General features: G+C 45.3%; 1 protein-coding gene across 1 annotated transcript; it reads left to right on the top strand.

Annotated features, from left to right (window-relative positions):
* Positions 1–668: 668 nt before the first annotated feature.
* On the top strand, positions 669–15,678 carry ANKK1 (ankyrin repeat and kinase domain containing 1). The gene is made up of 8 exons (XM_027847369.1): positions 669–1,018; positions 4,369–4,663; positions 5,427–5,578; positions 6,011–6,060; positions 7,040–7,195; positions 12,444–12,562; positions 13,254–13,290; positions 13,945–15,678. Exons 1-8 carry the CDS (start codon positions 831–833, stop codon positions 15,246–15,248), a joined length of 2,301 nt encoding a protein of 766 aa, XP_027703170.1. The 5' UTR covers positions 669–830; the 3' UTR covers positions 15,249–15,678.
* The last annotated feature ends 5,955 nt before the right edge of the window (positions 15,679–21,633 follow it).

Genomic DNA, 21,633 nt, shown 5'->3' with positions numbered 1-21,633 from the left:
CCCCCTCCGCCCAACACAGGTCTCCAGCACCTGGATGGATGCTCAGGATCAGACAAAGCCCATGGATATCTCAGCCACATTCTCTTTCCTTGGACCCGACCTCCCAGGTTCAGGCAACTTCATCCACCCTGAGAGAGAAGCCTAACAATTTAACTCTGGAAGAGACTTTAGTGATCATCTGATCCAATCTCCCATCATTTTACGAAAGAGAAAACAGATGAGGCCCAGAGGTATCCATCATAGGATCCTTCCTGGAAGGGACCTTAGAGGCCAGCTAGTTCAAATGACTTGCCCAAGGTCGTACCGGCAAGTACTTGAACTCAAATCATTTGATGGCAGTCTTTCCAGGGGGCCCTCCTAACCTCAGCCTAGAACAAGGGAATGCCTGTGCCGGCCTGGGGCCAGAGAAGTGACACCCCTATCTTCCACACCGCCCGGATAGCTCACCTTGACCCCGCCCAGAGGCTCTCTACCTAACCCCAGTGCTCAGGTCTCAAGTTTTTCTTCCAATCCCCGCCCCTAAGGTGTTGTCTCAGTTTCCACACCCTTGGAGGAACTGGGGGCTCCCCCGGGCATGTTAGTCCCGGCCCATCCGGCTCCTCCTCTATCGGGAAAGGGAGGGTGTGGTGTAGTGGGGTGCAGTGCAGTGCGGACGCCTCCCCTCCTGGGTCCCCACCCTCGCGCGCATGGTGGAACCAGGAAAGACCCGAGGCTCCCGTCCCGGGACACCCGGTCCTGGCTTCTGCAAATGAGCTGGAGCCGACGGCGGAGGCCGAGGCTGCATCAGCTCAGGCAGCTCAGGGAGGCTCGGCGCAGCCGGGTCGGCCCTCATGGCCTTGGGGGTGGAGCAGCGTCTGGGCAGCCTGAACATCTTCAGCCAGGACGACTTCGAAGGAGACTGGCAGCGCGTGGCCAGCGGGGGCTTCGGGCAGGTGTTCCGGGTGCGGCACAAATGCTGGCGGACCGAGTATGCCATCAAGTGCTCCCCTTGCCTGCTGCCGGACTCCAGCCCCAGCAGGTATCTACTCTTCCCGCCCTCCTCCCCTTCTCTCTAGCCTTTGGGCTCCCACTTTTCTACTTCAGCCCCAAGGGAAAGAACCCTGGAAGACTTCCTGTAAGCCATGCCCTGGCCAAGACTGAGGTTCAGCCGTTCAGCCCTGAGGCTGTCTGTCTCTGAGGGATCAGAGTGTTGAACTTAGTGCAGTCTTGTGTCTTTCATCCTCCCAAACTTGCTCCCACCCAGATGATTTCTTCCTTTTAACTGCCAGGGTGATGGGATTCCTCTGCGCTTTAATGTATACAGGTTCACATCACCCCCAGGAGAGTAGGACATTTGTCCAGTACTACTTTTCCCACGGGGAAGAGCTGGACAGTAATCACGAATTAGGGAAAACTGGCTTGGGGCATGACGTCATAAGGATTGACTCAGCCGACTTTGCGGAAATTATTTTATTAGATGGGTTCTATGGCACTTGATTCGTGCAAGCTGACATGAGGCATACTACGAAGGCAGAAGCTCTGTGTTGTGTGGGTGCACCTACATACGAACCTGCTTACACATGTGGGAGGGGACTCCTTGTGGCCTCCTGCGCGGTTTACCCATCTAGGGGCTCCTAAGTCCGGTGCTGAAGAACAGACAGACCCTTGTAGACACACCCAGCTCTTAGCATAAATCTACAGGTCAAAGCCTGGAGCTTCATATTATCTCTTTACGTGTCTCTCTTTTTCACCAGCTGTCTATCTGCATGTTTTTGCTACGCTTTGTCTCTGTCATCTCTTTTTTGTTTTCTCTTCCTGACTTTTTCTCTCTCTGACACTCCCTCTCCCTCTCTGTTCTTTGCTCAGTGTTTCTTATGAATATATCATGTGCCTGCTTCTCTATGCTGCTGTAGAGGAAACAGTTGGGAGATGAAGTCTGATCGTCCTAATCACCTAGTCTTCCCAGGGCTCTTTGGGATATCAGATCCCTCCCTGAACATCTGCTCTGTGGGACTGGGGAGGACTGAACATCCTGGGTCAGTCAGTATCTTTGCTGTTTCCTAGTCTGTAACAGCATGCTCTCTTTAGTCACCAGCCAAGCCCCCAGGATCTAGTCATGAGGCTCTCAGACACTGACCAGACTCCTCTTAACCTCAGATTATTCATCTATTTCATATATTTCATGTCTTAGAGTAGATTGGTACAACCTGAGACTCTCCCAGCAAGTTAGAGGGCAGGTGGACTTGTTAATACTTCGTACTTTAATACTTTGTACTTCTCCCTCCCTTTCCCCTTCCCCCACATTATCATTAATCCCATTGGCTTTGGGGTGGAGTCAAATTGTTGTGGGGCTCCTTGAGTTATTTTGCAGCCCCTGAAATCGAGAATGTAGGCGATGAAATGCCAGACAGAAGAGAATTTGGGTGGGGTTCGGTGAGGTGGGGGTGGGAAAGAGTCTGATAATAGTTGAATGGGAGAGACATCCAATTCTTCTCCTTCCTCCTATATGACTCCTTTCATCTTTTGGATAAGACTTCTGGTGTTTGATGGGGGGAACTGCATTTCCCCCATCCTTGTAATCCTGATAAAGCAAGAAAAGAAATAAACCTCAAACTCTGGGATAGAATTCTCCCTCGGGCAAAGAGAAGTGTGTGTGTGTGTGTGTGTGTGTGTGTGTGTGTGTGTGTGTGTGTGTGTTGGGAGAAGAAGACATAGTGGACACAGAGGTCTCAGTAGTTAGAGGGACAATGATGGGACAAAGTAGAAAACATGAAAGACCTGGGCTGCCCAACCAGCCTAAGAATAATGACTGACATTTATGTAAAACTTTAGATTTTACAACCCATTTTCATACATCCTATTATTTCAGCCTCACAACAACCATGATATAAGTTCTAGAGATGACAGATAGTATTGTCCCCATCTGACAGATGAGGAAACTGGGGCTCAGAGAGTGGAGTCTTCTATCTAGATGATATGATCTTTGATGGCTTCTAAGGATAAACAGGGAGGGAGGGAGGGAGGGAGGGATGGTTCTCCATGACATGAAAAGTCTCTGACTGTGTCTGACTTTTCCATGAGGTCGCAGAAAGCTAGAGATGTCATGGAGTTTTGAGAAGAATCACGTAGGGAGAAACCTGTATTTCCAGATTTCTTTTTCCCTTTCCAGACCTCTACGATCCTGTATAATAAAAATCTATAGCCCTATTATCCCATGATCTAAGGGGATCAGGTGATCACAAACATTTCTTCAGCCCATCTCTGGTTGACTCTGGTGGTTCTATTCCCTTTGTGCCCTGCCCTTTTTTGGGTCTATGCATGAGCAATGTGAAGAAGAACACTGTAAAAATTGCAGTTACATGTGCAACCATCTTTTTTAATTCTACTATGTTATGGAAATGCTTGTTTTATTTCATAAATTAAAAATAAAATAAATAATCTTTTTAAAAAACGTTATAGTTAAGGGTAAAAAACACAGCATTTTGTCAATTGTTCCTTACCTCTATCTCCTCCTATTTCCAGCTCAGTGTAAAAAAAAAATCCTATCTTTGTGCATCACAGACTTAAAGAATATTAGAGAAGGAAAAAGCCTTAGTTTTCTAACAACAATAGCTAGCATTTATGTAGTACTTTAAGGTTGGCTAAACACTTGACAAATATCTCATTGAATCCTCACAGCAATCCTTCAAGGTAGTTTCTATTATTGTCATTATTTTATAGATGAGGAAACTGAGGCAGGTAGCAATTAAGAGACTCACATGGCTAGTAAGTGCCTGAGGACAGATTTAAATTCAGATCTTCCTGACTACAGGTCCAGCACTCTATCTACCGTGTTAGCTCCCTGTAGGCATGACCCTTCATTTAAGAGATAGAAAAGAAAAGCCTAGAAAGTTCAAGTGACCTGCCCCAATTCCTATAATTGGCTAACAGCAGAGTTGGGACTAGATCCCAGATTTCTTGATTCCTAGCCCTGGAGACTTTACACTTTCCCTCAGGCACGGATGGGCAAGAGGACTTTCCATTCTAACATAGACATATATTGTGCCACAGGTAAGTGTGTGATGAGTGAAACAGATAAAAGTATTGCTGTAGTTCAGATGGAAGAGAATGGCTTTCATCTGGGGGTGGTCAGGGAAGGCTTACCCTTATTTTTGCATTATTCTCTTTGTACCACCAATCACTTTGTATTGTTATACATGATAGTGTGTGTGTGTGTGTGTGTGTGTGTATGTGGCTCCCCCCCCCCCACCACAAATAGACTCTAAGTCCCTGGAGAGCAGAAGCTATATTCTTTATGGCTTTGCATCCCTCGTAGCCTAGAACAGCACCTTGTTAGCTTGTTAATTCATTGATTAATTCATTAACACTCTCCTTCCCATTGCTCTCTAGCTCAGACATGAAGTGCCTCATTGAAGAAGCAACCAGAATGGAAAAGATCAAGTTCCAGCATATCGTCTCCATTTACGGAGTGTGCCAGCAGCCCCTGGGCATTGTGATGGAGTTCATGGCCAAGGGCTCTCTAGAGAAGATGCTACCTACCCACAGCCTCTCTTGGCAGCTGAAGTTCCGAATCATCCATGAGACTGCCTTGGCCATGAATTTCCTTCACAGCATTAAGCCACCTCTGCTCCATCTGGACCTCAAACCAGGCAACATCTTGTTGGATAGCAACATGCATGCCAAGGTGAAGGGCCCCGTGCTTTCTTCACTCCCCTGGCCTGAGCCCTCCTTCCCACCCCCAGAGAAGGGGGATACACAGAAGGCGGTATATGGGAAATCTCTAGAGGATACCCTGAGAATCAGGAGCCAATTAAAAGTTCTCACTCATTTCCCAAAAAGTGTTCTAAATATAGGGTGTTTGTGAGCTGTCTGTGTGTTAAACCTACAATAGGTTTTAAGACACACATTTCCAAAAGGACCTATTGGAAGCAGAGAATATGCTTGAAAGACAGATAGGGTCTGGCACATTTGGCCGGGCATCTGGGGATGTGGGTTGTAATGTAGAGTACACCATTGACACATGATGTATGGCCCCGGGCTAGATGTCGCCCTCCAGATTCTAGTTTACCTGTCTCTAAAGTGGGAGAATAATGCTACCCTTCCCTATTTTCCAAGTGTGAGTAAATGAAACAGTCTCTGAGAAATCCTTTTTGGTGAGAAGAAGTAGGAGAAATAGAATGGTGTAAGTATATAATTATCACAGTTGGTATCCCTTTAAAGAACATGGCACTTCTAAGTGCTTTGGGAACTGTGGTAGGATTGTCAGGACGTAGTGGGGCTACTGATGCAATGTCCTTGCTATTGTGATCCCTAGCCATGGATGCTGGGGTGAATGGATGGGCTGGCCTGTGGTGGATGGGAGGAATGGGACAGAGGACAGGTAACAACAGGTAACTGTCTGTTCTAAGTCAGTCACCATCCTAGCTCCTCCATGACTCCCTTACCAGATTTCAGACTTTGGCCTATCCAAGTGGATGGAGCAGTCAACACGGATGCAGTACATTGAGAGGTCAGCACTTCGGGGCACACTCAGCTATATTCCCCCTGAAATGTTTCTGGAGAGCACCAAAGCACCTGGGCCCAAATATGATGTGTACAGGTAAGGGGAAGACAGAGGGATCTTTTTATTAATTTTGAATCTTGGAGACTCCATTGGATCTTTTTGCATTTCTACTGTTCTAATAATTCTTTGCTTAGTTCGAGTTGAAAGCCACTCCTTGCTGAGATGGTATATGGTGGATGTACTGTTCTGAGGCTCGAGCTGAGCTACCTACCACATTTCCTGATTGGTCAGCAGTCCCTCTGCACTTGGGACACTTCCTAGCTGGTTCTAAGGAGTCAAACAGATCTAATCTCCCAAGTCTACTTTCCAGGGGCAGATGGGATGTACAGACCTGGGGCTGGGGGATGGGCAGGGAGGGAGGGCTGGTTTTTCATGACTGAGTCTGTCTCTTTCATGAGGTCTAGAAAGCTGAAGACTTTGTGGATTCTTGAGAAGGGTCACTTAGGGAGAAACCTCTATTATTCACAGCTTTGGAATTGTCATTTGGGAGATTCTTACCCAGAAGAAGCCATACCCAGGTAGTATACTGAGGGCTGCCACTGTGGGTTCGGGTATGGAACCCTGGGATAGAGTCCTGGAGGGTGGTGGCTGTGGTAGGGTGTCACAGAGAAGAAGCAATGGGCTTAGATAGAGTAGGTGTAGTAGGTAATAATTGTTTGTACCCCTTCTTCTCACACCTTCACATATCTTTGTCCTTATCTTCCCTGCCCACCCCTATTTTAAGGAAGATCCCATTTTAAAAGACTTTATATATGGTCTTTTTTCCCCAAAAAATTGTATGAGAAACATCCTCCTTTCTTCTGAGTCCCTCTGACCCGTGCCACTCTTTCTAACTCTATCCTCTCTCACCCTCTCTTTCCCTAGTCACAACCTCCCTGTCTCCTGGGAAGGGAGTGAGCAAGTGGGAGTGAGGTTGGGGGCTCAGAGAATGAACTTGATATCAGAGCTGAAGGAGGGGGGGACTGTGAGGCTCCAGGAAGAAACAGGTGAATCCTGACCTGGTTTTCCCCAAATCAGAGCACATTCCTTAGGAAAGAAAGGAGGGAGAAAAGTTAAAATGTACTTCAAACCCACAGGCTTTCTAGTTGCCGGTTTTAACCCAACTTTCCTGCCCCTCAAAGAGTTTCCTCCACCCTCCACCCCCCCAATAACTCCCACCCAGCAGCTGAGAATATAGAATGTCTCAAAACCTTCAAAAAATAGCAAAGTGAGAAAATTAAAGCTTTCAGGAAAACAGTTTTTGGCATATTTGTTTCCATGTGCATTGGTACCATCTCTTTTAGATTATAAAGATGCATGGGGCAGTGGTCTTGCTTGGGGTTGGCCTTCTAGCCTGGATAACAACTAGAGGAACTGGGATAGGGGAACTCATGTAGCCAAAGCCAGTCCTTGGCCCCTGCTTACTGTCTGGAGATAGGAGGCTCAGTGCCTCTTATTCTCTCTATCACCTCCCTTCCCTGCTTCACCAGCACAGACCCAATCTATGGTCTCCCTCAGGATTCAACATGATGACCATCATCATTCGTGTAGCTGTTGGTACCCGACCCTCCCTGCAGTCCATCTCAGATGAGTGGCCAGGTGAAGGCCAGCAGATGGTAGACTTGATGAAGCGCTGCTGGGACCAGGACCCTAAGAAGAGGCCATGTTTCACTGGTAATCATCCATATTTCCAATTGTATATGTCCATGATAACAAACATACATCTATCTATATTTATATTTGTGTATATGTATATATCATCTCAAGATTTACAAGGTGATAAATATATACATATTTATATATGTATATGTGTATATATATATATATATATGTAATCTCATTTGATACTCACAAGCAATCCTATGAGGTTTGTACTGTTATCATTATCATTTTACAGATGAAGAAACTAAGGCTGAAAGCTTAATATGACTTGCTTAATCACAGCTACGAAGTGTATGAGGTGTCATTTGAACTCAGGTCTTCCTTAATTCAGACCTCTAGCCATTCTCATACAGAGTTTGCTTGAAGGCAAGGATCTGAGCCAAGGCTGCCCAGAGGGAAGAGGTGTGGTGATGAGTCAAGGTAGGAGTCAGGCAGCCATCTCAGTGACCTATGGTGTGCTGTGTGGTTTTCATTAGGATTCCTGAAGTTGAACCCAGTTAATCTTCTTCGTTAAGGCTGGACTGGCTGGTCTAGCTTAATAGTACTCAGCTTCTTTTTTGAAATGCAAGTTCAATTCAACTGGTATCTGTTATTAAGCTTGAACTCCATGCAAGTCATCATGGTAGATACCAGGAAAACAGACAAATATGAATGAATGAGTGAATGAATGAATAAATAAAGCATTTTTAAGGGTTTACTATATGTAAATAACTGTGCTACGCTCTAGGGACAGTCCTTGCTCTCAAGGAGCTCATGTTCTAATGGTAAACAACACATATAGAAGGTTTCAGCTGCAAATCAGATGGAATAAGGCCCATGGTCCTTAGGGGGCAGCAGCAAAGCAGATATTAATTCCTCTTCTTTAATATCTTTCCCACTGATAAAATTATATCAGAGATGACACAGACCTGTCAAAGAGTTTACAATGTAAAGGGTGGAAGGACAAGTTCACAAATAACTATAATGCAAAGGAGAAAAGGAATTGCATAAAGCACCAGGAGAAGTTTGAGACAGGAGAGACTTTTTTACCTGCACTCCATGAAGAAAGGACACATCAAAATTGGTTCTAGAAGGGAAGGAGAGATTTCAAGTGGCAGAGATGACAGGGCTTAGAAGGGAGTCTGTTCTAGGCAAGGGGAGATGGCCTGACCAAAGGAGCCGATACTAGGGAGGACAGGATGAGCTTGATGGAGGAATGGTAGTCCAAGTTGGCTGGAATGCTTGGTGGAGAATAGAATGAGATAAGACTAGATGCTTGAAGCCAAATTATGGAAGGGCTTGAAAGGCAAGTTCTGAAGTTTATTTTCTTTGGGAGATACAGGGGAAATGATTTTGTCACTTCACTTCAATGTCTGAGTTTCCTTATCTATAGATAGTTACTAAAACTGTTATTTCATTGGCCCAGGGAACACCCCAGTGAGGAAACACTGTCTTTCTATGCAGAGCTGTTCTTTATTTACAACTTACATTGTTAGTCATTTCTTTAGGGCACTGGTCAGACAGCCAATTGTGTCATAGACTAGACTGGAACTGAGGTTTTCCTCTATTTACTAAGCTACATTGCCTCTCCAGAATGAAGATAATCAAATCCTTATCTCTGGAATGTAGATAATCATACTTGCAGTCCCTACCTCAGAGGGTTGTTGTGGGGAAAACATTTTCTTTTATTTCCAGATCCTAGTGATTATTAACGATCAACTCAGAATATTTTCCTTCCTTCCTCAATGAGTTCAATGTCATGTTTATATTCTCTCTCCATCCCAATTCCTGCCCTCATTCATACTAAAAGATTTCAGTCTTCATATTGATGCTCCCTTGGCTAGCCTAATTCCTCATTCTTCTCAACTCCCATGATCTATTTTTCATCCTACCTAAGCTACACACAGAGATGGTTATACCTTAATCTTAATGATGCACCCATAACTATCCTATTTCCATCTTCATGAACTCTACAGTTCTTTATCTGATCACAATCTTTTATCATTCCATCTTTTCCTATGTCATATGACCCCTGACACTGTTCTTCATCCTTACTATGACTGCTAATCCCTCTGCCTCTCAGTTCTTACCCCAGTCATCCCTCCTGCATTAGTTATACACTTCTCTTTTCTGTCTTGATCCATTAGTGAACCAATTAAACTCTACAGTCTCCTCTACTCTCAAATACCATGCCCTTTGTGCTTTCACCAGTTATGCTTTGCCAAATCCCAACCCTGGATTACTCCTGCCACGTTTCTCCTTTTCTCCCATTCATATGCTGCTGAATAGTTGGAGAAGAAAGCACAAAACCATGTTGATCAGGGCCATTATAGATTTATGTTACATAATCGCAAATGCCTCTCTAATCTGTTACTATGCTCACCACAGTGGCCATTCTAAACCTTTTCATGCCTCCTCAAACCTTCCATAGCACCCCTCTCATTCCACCTTCTTAACTGAGAAGCTCATCTCATACATCCCCCAAAAAACAAAAAAAAAAAAAATTGAGATCATTCTCCAAGCCTCTGAGTTTGATGCCACTGAAATAGATGGCTGGAAGCCTCTTCCAGCTCCAAGGTTCTCTGATTCTTCTCCTGTCTTACTCATGTTTTATCATTCGTGCAGCTTCCCCTTGCCTGCTTTCATCTCAGAGGAAGCTATGGCCCTTCTTCTCGCCAAGGCCGGTTCTACTGCATGTACCCTTAATATCATCCCATCCTTTCTTCTCCAGCATAATCCCCCTGTCATCATCACCATATTTTCTTTTATCTTTGGTCTTTCCCTATCTACTGGTTCCTTCCCTGCTGCCTATAAACATGCCCATATTTCCCCCATCTTTAAAAGAGAAAAACTTCTGCTCCCTCCTAGCTATCATCCATTTAGCTTTCTGGCTAAACTCCTTGAGAAAACTCTGTATACCAGGTGCTTCTCATTAGGAAAGCATTTTATAAACCTCAATGTGTCATATAAATATGAATAATTCTTTTAATTAATGATGATGATGAATAGAGGGGTAATACGGTCAGAACAATGCATGACAGAGATCATTTGGACATCAATGTGTAAGTTTAACTAGAAAGGCAATAATAACCTGGAGGCAGGGAGATTGGTAAGGAGGCTGTTACAGTACTCAATGTTGAGAAGAGGCAGCTAGGTGGTATAGTGGATAGAGTGCTGGACCTGAAGTCAGGAAGACTTGACTTCCTGAGTTCAAATCCAGCCTCAGACAACTTACTATCTGTGTGACCTTGAGGAAGTCATATACCTGTTTGCCTCAGTTTCCTAAGGAAATGGCAAATCACTCCAGTATCTTTGCCAAGAAAACCCCAAATGGGGTCATGAAGAATTGGACACAGCTGAAAAAAAAAATAAAAAACAAATGAAACCAAGGCATTTGAGAGGAAATAAAGACCTGAACAAAGTTATTTGTATTGGGAGCAGAGACAGGGGCTAAGTATGAGATACATAACGGCAAGAGAAACAACAGGACTTAGCATCTGATTGCAAGTGTGAGGTGAGGAAGAGGAAAGAGTTAAAGGTGACTCCAGGCTTATGAGCCTGGATGGTGATATTATGGACAGAAAAACTTATGGAAGGGGAAGTTTTAGGGACAAGTCAATCGATCTGTAGGCATTTTGTTAGGTGCCAGAGGCACAGAGACAAAAGCAAAACAGTCCCTGCCCTCAAAAAACTTAAAATCTAGTGTGTGGAGATGACATGTCCCTCTATAGCTATATAAAATAGATATGGGGGGTGTGGAATCACTAGCAGCTAAGAGAATGAGAAAAGATTTCATGAGAAAACTGTTAAGTTTTAGAGGTGTTGAGATTGAGGTGCCAGTGGAGATAGGCAGGAGGCAGTGGAAAACACTATATGTGTTATGTTCCCCTCTTTTCCCCCTGCACCCTCCCAGGAGAATGTAAGCTGCTTGAGGGCAAGGACTATTTCATGTTTTTCTTTATATCCCCAGCACCAAGCCGTGCCTGACACATAGTAGATAGTAAATGCTTCTTGAAAGCTCAGGTCTGTAGATAGAGATCTATGCAAGTCATTTGTATAGAGTTGATCAATGAAACCAAAGAAGTTGACAAGACCTCCAAAGAGAGGCTATAAAGAAGGAAGACCTATCCATTAATCTATGAGAGCTGGCAGCTTGGTGGAAAGAAAACAACCCGGAACCAAGAGTTGGGAGAGTTGGGTTTCAGGCTTAACTCTACCATTAGATGTGACTTCGATCAAGTAATTTCACCTCTCTAGGCCTCAGTTTCCACAATTGAAAAATGAGGGAGTTGAACTAGATATTTTGGTAAACTTGTTTCCACCGCTGTGGCCCTGTGAAGTAGTAAAGTTGAACTAGCTGACTTTTGAGACATCTTCCAACTTGAAGCCTCCATAATTCTGATCCTCCCATCATGCTAGTCAGTGAAGATAAGAGCTACAGCTTGAATCCAGGCCTTGGAGCCTCCAAGTATTCTTTCTGTTACATAACCTACTTAACAACTCTCTCCAAAATCAAGAATTTGGCAGGAAACTCATGGGCTGCTCAGTATCAGGGCCAAAGTAGTAATCTATAGAGTGAAGGCCTACCATAATACCCCAGTGATTAGTCTTCCCCTACCCCTATTACCTTGTACTTATTTTGTATGTATACACTTATATGTGTGTACACACACACACACACACACACACACACATATGTATACATTATCTCCTCCTATAGAATGTCTCTTTCATTTTAAACATTTTTGTCTTTATATCTGCAGTCCCAAGCAGATGGGACTGGCTTATAGTATAGAATTATAGTATAAGTATACTGGCATATAGTAGATGTTTAATAAATATTTGTTAATTGGTTGAGTGATTGTTTATCATTGAACTTTAGTGATAGAGGAGATCTTGTAGATTATCCAATTCACACACCCCATCCCCCTCCATTTAACGGATTCGATTTAACAACAAACGGTTAAACATCTACCATAGAATAACAATCATTGTGCTACACAATGGGGACATAAAGGCAAAAACAGAACATTTCCTCCCCTGGAAATTAAGCCCCAAATGGGGAAACTGAGACTCAAAAAAGTTATCTCATTTGCCTAATGACCACATAGCTGGTTAGTGGCACAGCTGGGACTAGAACCTCAATCACCTATACATGTATGTAAGCATATATGTACATATGTACAAGCATGTGTGTTAGGGGATTCAAGAAGAAATATGGGATAGATGGGGGACACATAAACAACATTCAATTGATTTCCCTTTCTCTCCCATTGAGCAGATATCACTATTGAGACAGACATGCTGCTGTCCTTGCTCCAGAACCCTGTAGTAGACCTGGAGAAAGAGTCCTTGGTCAGAAAGACATCCTGCAAACCTTCTCTGTGCAAGGCCCAGGAGGTAAGGAAGGGGCTTCAGAGCATGGCACCAGCCTTCACTGTCTTCCTATGCTAGAAGAACATTTTATTTTGGTGCCCAGGATTCTTGAGAAAGAAAGGCTTTTCTCTGACGGTCATTGCATTATCAGGGAAACAAATGAGGGGTTCCCAAAGGGGCAGAACCCCCTATAGTTCTGCCCATAGGTGTATATATTGGGTGGGATGCCACACCTGGCTCTACCATAAGAGCATTCTTGGTCTAGGTGACCTCAAGGGCCCCTTTCAACCCTAAGTTTCCATGATTCTGTGAGGGAAACTATTCCTCTCCTGCATTCTCAGTCAGTAAACTCAACATTATTCACCTCCCTTGTTGGAAAGCTCAGCTCTGGGCACTAGGGGGTGTTTAACATGTCTGCATCCTGCTGAGCTGAGATATATAGTCTATTTATTAAGTTGCTCATATGAAAGGGCCATGGTTGCTCTTCCCTAGCTGGTTCACCTAACAACAGGAAAGTATGCCACGTCCTCTGTTCTCTTGGGATAACCAGTGGGAAGAACAGTTCAATTTCTAATTCATAGAAAGGCTAGGAACTGCTAATAAGGAGTAGAAATGGGGGTCCTTATAGCAGGCACAAAGTGCTGGTGGGCTGATGAGGCACTGACTGTCAAACTGGTCTCTCCTTATTTGTCTTATGTTGCTTTCGCTGGCCAAGATCAGTAGAGAAGTCAGCCAGGAACTGACAGAGAGTGGTAAGTACAAGGCCCCATAGTCTCAACTAAATGATTCAGAGAAGGGTAAGAAATGGAATCCTTCCAATGGGCTCCATCTCTCCAACCCCTCACACCTTTTCCATTTAGTTACTTCTAGGATCTTCAAAGGGCACTGAAATCCAGCGCCTCTGAAATGGCTCGCTGTAAATAAGAGTATGGTGGCACTTTGGGCACTTGGATGATTGGCGCAATGGCTTTTTGCCATCCTGGTCCCATCCTTTGAGGGTTTGAATGGGGGAAAGTGGGTGGAAACCTGTCCATTCTATTGATCTCACTGTTCTCTATCTCCTTTGATAGTAGAACAAGAAGGAATAAAACTCTAATTATAACAGGAGGGATTAGATTAGACAACAGGAAGAACTATCAAACTCAGAGTTGCAACATCCTGGCATGGGGAGTCTGTTGTAGATTTACCACCTTTTCTAGAGCTCTGTCTATCCCTTCCAGTCTTTTGGGGGCAAAGAGTAGCCCTGTAGGGAGACACGGGCTCTCTGGATCTCAGTTTGCCCATCAGTAAAATGAAGGGGATAGACCAGATGATCTCTACACCCCTTTGCAGTGCTAAGTCCTATGATCCCATGGCGGAATAGACAGTATGACCCCTGGGGGACTCAGATCCCTTCTTTTCTCCAGACTCGGGTGAATCTCTGAAGCGGCTGCTCCAGCTATCTGACAGTGAGAGCTTGGTCTCAAGCATGGGAGACCTGGGCATCTATGAGAACAGTGTTACCCTCCTCCATTTCCTGGTGACTGAGGGCAATGTGGAGAAGGTGAGGCTGCTGTTGAGGCAGGAGGTAGATGTGGACTGCCAAACAGCTGAAGGCTATACACCCCTCATCATTGCTGTACAGGATCAGTTATCTGACCTCTGCCTGCTACTGCTTAGCCAAGGAGCCAACCCCAATCTGGTTGATGAGGATGGCTGGGCCCCACTCCACTTTGCTGCCCAGAATGGGGATGACCGTACTGCTCGCCTGCTCCTGGACCATGGTGCCCAGGTGGATGCCCAGGAGCATGAGGGCTGGACAGCTCTCCACCTAGCTTCCCAGAACAACTTTGAGAATGTGGCCCGGCTCCTTGTCTCCCGCCATGCTAACCCCAACCTTCAAGAGGGGGAGGGGAAATCCCCACTGCACGTGGCCGCCTACTTTGGCCATGTTAGCCTGGTTAAGCTGCTAATTGGCCAGAGGGCCCAACTGAATGCCCAGCAGAGGAACCTCAGGACCCCATTGCACTTGGCTGTGGAACAGGGTAAGGTCCGTGCAATCCAGCACCTGCTAAAGAGTGGGGCAGCTACTGACATGGTTGACCAGAATGGCTATACCCCACTGCATACAGCTGTTGCCAAAGACAAGTACCTTATCTGCAGGATGCTGCTTAAGTATGGAGCCAACACCGAGCTGAAGAATCAGCAGGGCTGGACTCCCTTACATCTGGCAGCCTTCCAGGGCCACCGAGAGATTCTCCGTATGCTGCATGAGAATAATGCCCACCTGGATGCCCGAGGGGGCAAGGACTGGACCCCACTTCACTTGGCAGTACGCCAAGGGGAGGAGGCAGTGGTTTCCTTCCTCCTGCAGAGTGGAGCTGACCCCAACATGGCTGAGCAGACTGGCTGGACACCATTACACTTAGCTGTTCAGCGAGGCGCATTCTTGAGTATCATCAATCTCCTGGAGCACAAGGCTGATGTTAATGCTTCCAACAAGGTTGGCTGGACACCTGTGCACTTGGCAGCCCTCAAGGGCAATACTGCTATCCTCAAGGTGCTGATTAAGGCTGGTGCCAGGCTGGACATTCAGGATTCTACTGGCTGCACGGTGCTGCAATTGGCCATCCGAAATCAGAAACAGAATGTAATCTCCTTCCTGGAGGGCAAGGACCCCCTCACTCCATGTCTGGCCGATGTTAAATCAGAGACTATGAAGGAGGCCTGACCTCCTGTTTCCTGACTGAATATAGATCCCTCTAGAATCATTTAGAACTTGGAAGCCTGGAAACGGCACTGAACACAGAACTGGTCCCCCTCCATGCCCAGGAGCGGTCCCCAGACCAAGTGAAGCTGGAAGAGCCTTGAAGCGGATCCAGAAGAGACCCTAGAGCCTGAAGAGGAGCCAGCTTCTCCTCTCTTCTGCTTTCACCGACACTACCCTAGCCCTCGTGCAGGTTCTGGGCATTGATCTCCACCAGTGAGGAGAGAGTCCCATGCCAGTGGGTGTTGGGACTGGAGTTACATTTCTTATTGGTCTCCCTGCCTCAGATTCCTCCCTTCTCCAGTTCACCCTCCCATCAACCTCCAAAGTGATTTTCCTAAAGCCCAGATCCTACCACTTCACTTCCTTAATCAATAAACCCCAGGACTCCTCATTACCTCTGGCATCAATTCTCTGTTTGGAACTTAAAATTTTTCATGGTCTGGCCTCATCCCACCTTTCCAGCCTTACTACACATTACTTCCCACACCTACCCTCTTGCTGGCCATAACGCCTAAGACTTCACAACACTCCATCATCCATCTCTACATTGTTGCTCTGGCTTTGCCCCATGCCTGGAGCACACCCCCTCCTTTATTTCCGCTTCCTACAAGTCTCGGTTCAGGTGTCGGCTTCTGGTTAGAGCTGACCAGCCACATCTAGGACTGGAGGCCAATCGTGGGATCCTAGCTCCTTTGCTTATTAGTTGTGTGTTCCTGGGCAAGTCATTTAACCTTTCTAAACCTCAATTTCTCCAAATATAATGAATAGAGATAGTACTACGTGATTTATATGTCTTACAAAGTTATTATGAGTTGTTGTGAACCTTAAATAACAATGTAAATGGGACCCATAATCAGCAGACTCTCTGCTTTCAGCCCATCCACTTTTCCATTGTTCCCTTCTAATATTCAGGGCATCCTCCCTGGATCCAAGTGCCTCTATGAGCTTCATGCTTTCTATTGAATAATGGGGGATTCTGAGGCACTCTCTCTCTTTATTTATATGTGTGTGTGTGTATGTGTTTATATATGTGCACATGTGTATGTATAAGTAGGTGTATATACATGTATGTATACATGCACACACGTATATTTATTGTATTATAACAGGTATGATGTATTACTAATTAGATATGATTTTTATTATATATGATATAATCACATAGACATATATAATACACACATATATACATATATCTATATCTATATCTATATACACACACACATACACACACACACACACACACACATACACACACACAAACACACCCTGCAGGAGTGTGGTACAGGGGAGAAAAGGGGTCTGTAGCCAGAAGACCTGAATTCAAATCCTGTCTGACTTTGGGTAAGTCTCACTGGGCCTCAGTTTCTTGCTGTGTAAAATGAGGAGTTGGACTACATGGATTTTTATTTCCTCCCAGCTCTAGATCTCTCCCCTCACCCCGTGGTGGTGGGCACCCCTTCCTCATGCCCAGTTACCACTACTGCCCAGGTCTCTCGGATCACTTATCCAAACACCTGCTGCTGATCTGGAATGTGCCCTTACCTGGACTGCATATCCTGTTACCTGCCTTCTCTGCCCTTTTCCCGACCTCACTGTGTCCTTGGCCCTGATGTGCACTTTGTAGTCAGATGTGTGCCCTCATTTGAATAAAGCCACATCTCTGTTATAGTATTAATGATAGCTCACATTTATAGAGCACATCTGACAGCTGTCCGTCACCTTGGAAGTGGAGTCCTTTGGGCTGAGTGGGCGTGGAGACCTGAAGGTTTGGATACTGGGCGATTGCCGACCCACCCATGCTCAGTGTGCTATATGTATTTTGGGGGATTTCCCCATCCCACTCCCAATCTCAGTGGCTTCTCATGCATTTATCCCCTGCCACCTAGCCCAGCCTGTCTGACAGGTCTTGGGAGAAAGGAAGCAGAGAAGCTAGAAGCGAAGGGAGGGGTGGGACAGGCCAGGGCTGCCCCTCAGACTTGACCTCAAACCCAGCTCAGTTGCTTTCCTTTTTTTTCTCTTTTCTCTCTTCACCTAGAAGAGCATAGACTTGCTAACACCTGCCCAGTCCTTTGTAGGACATTGGGTTCAGGCTCTTAGCAAAAGGTTTGATGAGTCAGAGACGGAAAAACCGGACCCCAGGGAACCCTCTTGGTCAGAAAGCAGGGATCCTTAACCTTCTTATGTGCCATAGACCTCTCTGGTGGTCTGGTGAAGCCTATGGATCTCTTCTCAGAATGATGTTTTAAAAGCAAGCAATAAAATACATGAAATTGCAAAGGAGATCAATTATATTGAAGTACAATTACCAAAATATTAAAAACTCAAGTTCAGGAACCCTTGGAATAAAGAATTTGATAGCAGGCATCTGTCACTGCCTTTGAGATTCAGATGGGTTTAGGGTCAGAGGTGCAGATGTGATCCACCCATTCTTTTGCACTCCAAGAAGAAGCCATACCATACACCATTGGAGGTTCCCTTATTTGCAATAGTCAAGGGATTTTGGGAGTCCTTTCTGAACCTTTTGGGATAGGTGGGTGGGGAGGAATCCGAAATAGAGTTTGTGCCACTGGCAGCCAGAGGAGCCTATCTTTTGAGTCTTAAAATATTCAGCTAAATTCCCTCTGCTGAGTGGGATGAAGGCTGGAAATCCCCAGTCCAACCTTAATCCCAGTCCTAGGACAGCAACCAGGTCGCATGTGATAGCAATTGTTTCTGCTCTGGCTAGAAACTCTGAGGATCTTCCCCTCCCAGATTGAAACTAGGCCATCTTTTGCCTCTATTCTTATCTAGCCTTTAATTACTGAATGGGCATCGTCTCAGACAGACAAAGATCTGGGAAAGACCTTAACTTTAAAAGGCCAAGGTCTCCCACTGCATCCTGGACCATCACCAGTCATCCTGACCTATGTCTTGCCACTGGTCTCTGATGACTCTGGAGGAGAGAATGAGGCTGGTGACTTTACTCAGCTCTCCCTCACTTAAATCCAATTCTGATGTCATTGGTCCCCTTCAGGAACTAAGGACAAAAAACAACACATGTTAGCATTAGGCAGCAGTTTAGGAAATGGTCTTCCCATAGTCAGGGCATCCAAATAAAGTCTTAGGCAGATGTGAAACAAGAAGAAAATCACATTGTAGGGGCCTGGAAGATGATTTGTGTCCTGGTAAAAATCTGCTTAAAAGGAACATTAAGGGCCACCTTAAATGGGTAAAAGATACACACATGGTACAGTGGAGAAAAAAGCCTTTGTATTTGAAATCAGTGGATGTAGGTTCAAATCCCAGCTCTTCTACTTGCTAGTTGTATAACCTTGGGTGTGTCACTTAACTTTTCTTGGTCTTAGTTTCTTTACTTATAAAATAAGGGGGTTGGACAAGATGACCTCTGAGATCCTTGTCAATTCTAAATCTAGGAACCTAAGAAATCAATAGAAAAAAAAAGAATAATGGGAGTGGGGGGCAGGAGTGGAGAGTGCACTGTCGCTAGGCAGCCAGCCTCAGCAGTTTTAATTAAGGGGTGGTGGAAGACGGGGAGAAGATTCAAGGCCAATCACACATAAGTCACTGGTCTTTTTTATTCCCATCTTGTGGGGCTTCCTCTTTTTCTTCCTACAGGTTGCCTCCCTTAGTCCCTGTCCAGCTCCAGTCGGTCAATCAACCAGTAAACGTTCATTAAGTATCAGCCACATGTGAGGTACTGTGCCAAGCACTGGAGATATAAAGAAAAACAAAAGACAGTTCCTTGCCTTTGAAGAATGTGTAGTCTAATGGAGGAGATGACAAATAAATATGTACAAACAAGCGATAAACAAGATAAACTGGAAATAATTAATGGAGAGGAGGCCCTTGATGGGAAAAGGATTGGGAAAGGCTTCCTGTAGAAGATGGATTTTAGCTTTGACTTGAAGGAGGCTCCAGCTTCCTGGCTCCTGCTGGAACAGGAGACAGGGGCCGATTATCCAGATTTCCTATCCCTTATTGTTAGCTTTGAGGGTAGCAACAGGCACAGAGGATAGGTGGAAAATGGGGGACCTGGGGAGATGATGAACAAGTACGGCATCCCAAGTTGCCTCACGCTGTGCTCACTTGAGCCCCCATCGGGAGGCACCATGGTATAGCGCAGGATTTTTTAACATTATTTTGTGTCATGAACTCCTTTTCAGAAGAATATTTTTAAAATTCAAAAAATAAAATACATAGGATTACAAAGGAAACCAATTATATTGAAATAGTTATCAAAATATTTAAAAAATAAATTTACCAAGCCCCCCCCCCCAAATCTATCCATTGGACCTTTTGTGGGGCAGATTAAGAGTGCCAGATTTGGAGATAAAGCAGCTGGGCTAAAATCCCATCACTTGGGGTAGCTAGGTGGTGCAGCGGATAGAGCACCGGCCCTGAAGTCAGGAGGACCTGAGTTCAAATCCAGCCTCAGACCAAACACTTGACACTTATTAGCTGTGTGACCCTGGGCAAGTCACTTAACCCCAATTGCCTAAAAAAAAAAAAGAATAAAATTCCATCGCTGACACTACTTGTGTGACATTAGGCAAGTCACAACCTCTGGTGCCTCAGGTTCCTCCTCTATAAAATAAGAACTTGGACAGAATGACTTCTAAGGGCTCCAGTTTCAAACCTACACTCCTGTGATCTCTTCCTTAGTCCAGCTAGGCAAACATTTCCTGCCCCACAGGTATCTCTAAGTTGATTTATTTTCCTCTCTGGGTCAGATGGACTAGAATGAGCGCAGACAGGGGGCTAGAGGCCACAGGCCTGAGCTTATGAGAAAACCTTGTCTCCCCTACCAGCATCCTGATCTCCCCTTGTTTTCTCTAAGGCTAAGCCCTGGGTAAAACTGTTTTCTTCTGAAAGGCATAATTGAATTCAGAAACAAATAATTCCTTGTCAGAAATGCTCCTGGGAAATCTCTCTTCTCCAGAACGTGCCTGCGCCAGCAGCGGGGTGAGGGTGAGGAGGAGGGAGGAGGAGAAAGAGTTGAAAGGGACACTGCTAGGCTCTACAGGATGAAACCTGCAGGGGTTTCTGAACCAGTCAATCAGGAGCGGGAGAGTTGGATATGAGTGAGGGATAATATCCTCTGACTCTGTCCTGGCTACTCCTCACATCCAAGTCTAGGGCCCTGCATGAGAAAGACAAGGCACATACAAGGAAAATACATGTTAATGCACTGAGTGCATTGTGGCTTTGTCCTCAGACCCTTGAATCATACTTTCCCCTGTCCTTCTAGAATTGGGGGTAGTTTAGAACCCATCGACTAACCAACAAGCATTTATTAAATGCCTACTGTGTGCCAGGCACCAATCCATCCCCTATTGTTTTGCCTAGACTTTCTTGTGATAAAAATATGGTTCATTAAAAAAAAAACAACTTCTTACACTTCTTAATTGTCTAAACTGTATAGCTTGATTAAAAAAAAAGGTTGGAAGTTCAGCCTGTTGCTTCCAAAGCTGTCCTGCTTGTTCTGTGTTTTTTTTACTTTTCTTCTGTTGACAGGTTCATTTTTGCATCTACTGGCTGCATTATAGGTGCACACTGTGACTGGAAAACAGATTAATACATCATATTACACTATATACGCAGACACATCTAGGGTGATCCTCACAACCCTGTGAGGTAGCTAGAGCCTGGGGTACCTGTGCTATTCTGATGATGTCTATTAGTAATAAACTCAGGATTGACCTCCTGACTACTCTGTTCTGACCAAATGACCTAGCCAGCCAGAGCTCTAAGTAGGCCAAGATGATGGAGGCTTTTAGCTGCTTGGCCCAAAGTCTGGAGCCTCTGGCTTCTCATCTCTGTCTCTCACATCTTTTGCTGGTCCCACATCTATGACATGACTTTTCTCTGCTGTCTTGCCTGACCCTACTCTGCTCTCACCTCCAGCAGCTCTTCCCAGCAGCAGCCATGGGAGAATCGGAGGCCTTTTCTCCTCCTCACAGTCTCCCTCCATAAAGCCTTGTGTCCTGGGGAAATCTTTCTCTAAGGACTCCCAAAAGTCTCCTACTTCCCCACCTCAGCTGGAATGAGTGAAAGGGGTCAGAGCCAGACAAGGCTAAGGGGGACAGGCTTCCCAGAGTTGAGTCTGGAAGGTCAAAAGATCCTCTGCTTAGCAAAGAGGGGAAAGGTCATTCTAGGTGGGCATGTGAGGGGAAAGCCTTATAAACAGAAGTGATCCGGTTCTAACAATATATAGAGCAAACTCGTTTACTTGGCAAGGGTTGAGTGTAGCAGGAGATAAAGATCAAATGCCATGGTTTGACCCAGTGGGGAGGCTTGATGGAAGGAGGGCCATTCAGGTCCTGGGGACTTAAAAATCAGGTTG

The sequence above is a fragment of the Vombatus ursinus genome, unplaced genomic scaffold, assembly GCF_900497805.2.
Source record: "Vombatus ursinus unplaced genomic scaffold, bare-nosed wombat genome assembly UNPS02015398.1, whole genome shotgun sequence".
NCBI classification, from domain to species: Eukaryota; Metazoa; Chordata; class Mammalia; order Diprotodontia; family Vombatidae; genus Vombatus; species Vombatus ursinus.
This window is presented reverse-complemented; position numbering and strand designations above follow the sequence as displayed.

Excerpts from the sequence above, each read along its gene's own strand:
- ANKK1 (XM_027847369.1), top strand. The coding sequence starts at position 831 with ATGGCCTTGGGGGTGGAGCAGCGTCTGGGCAGCCTGAACATCTTCAGC. Across the intron at positions 5,579-6,010 it reads CCCAAATATGATGTGTACAG|CTTTGGAATTGTCATTTGGG; the intron begins GTAAGGGGAAGA and ends TATTATTCACAG. Across the intron at positions 13,291-13,944 it reads CCAGGAACTGACAGAGAGTG|ACTCGGGTGAATCTCTGAAG; the intron begins GTAAGTACAAGG and ends TCTTTTCTCCAG.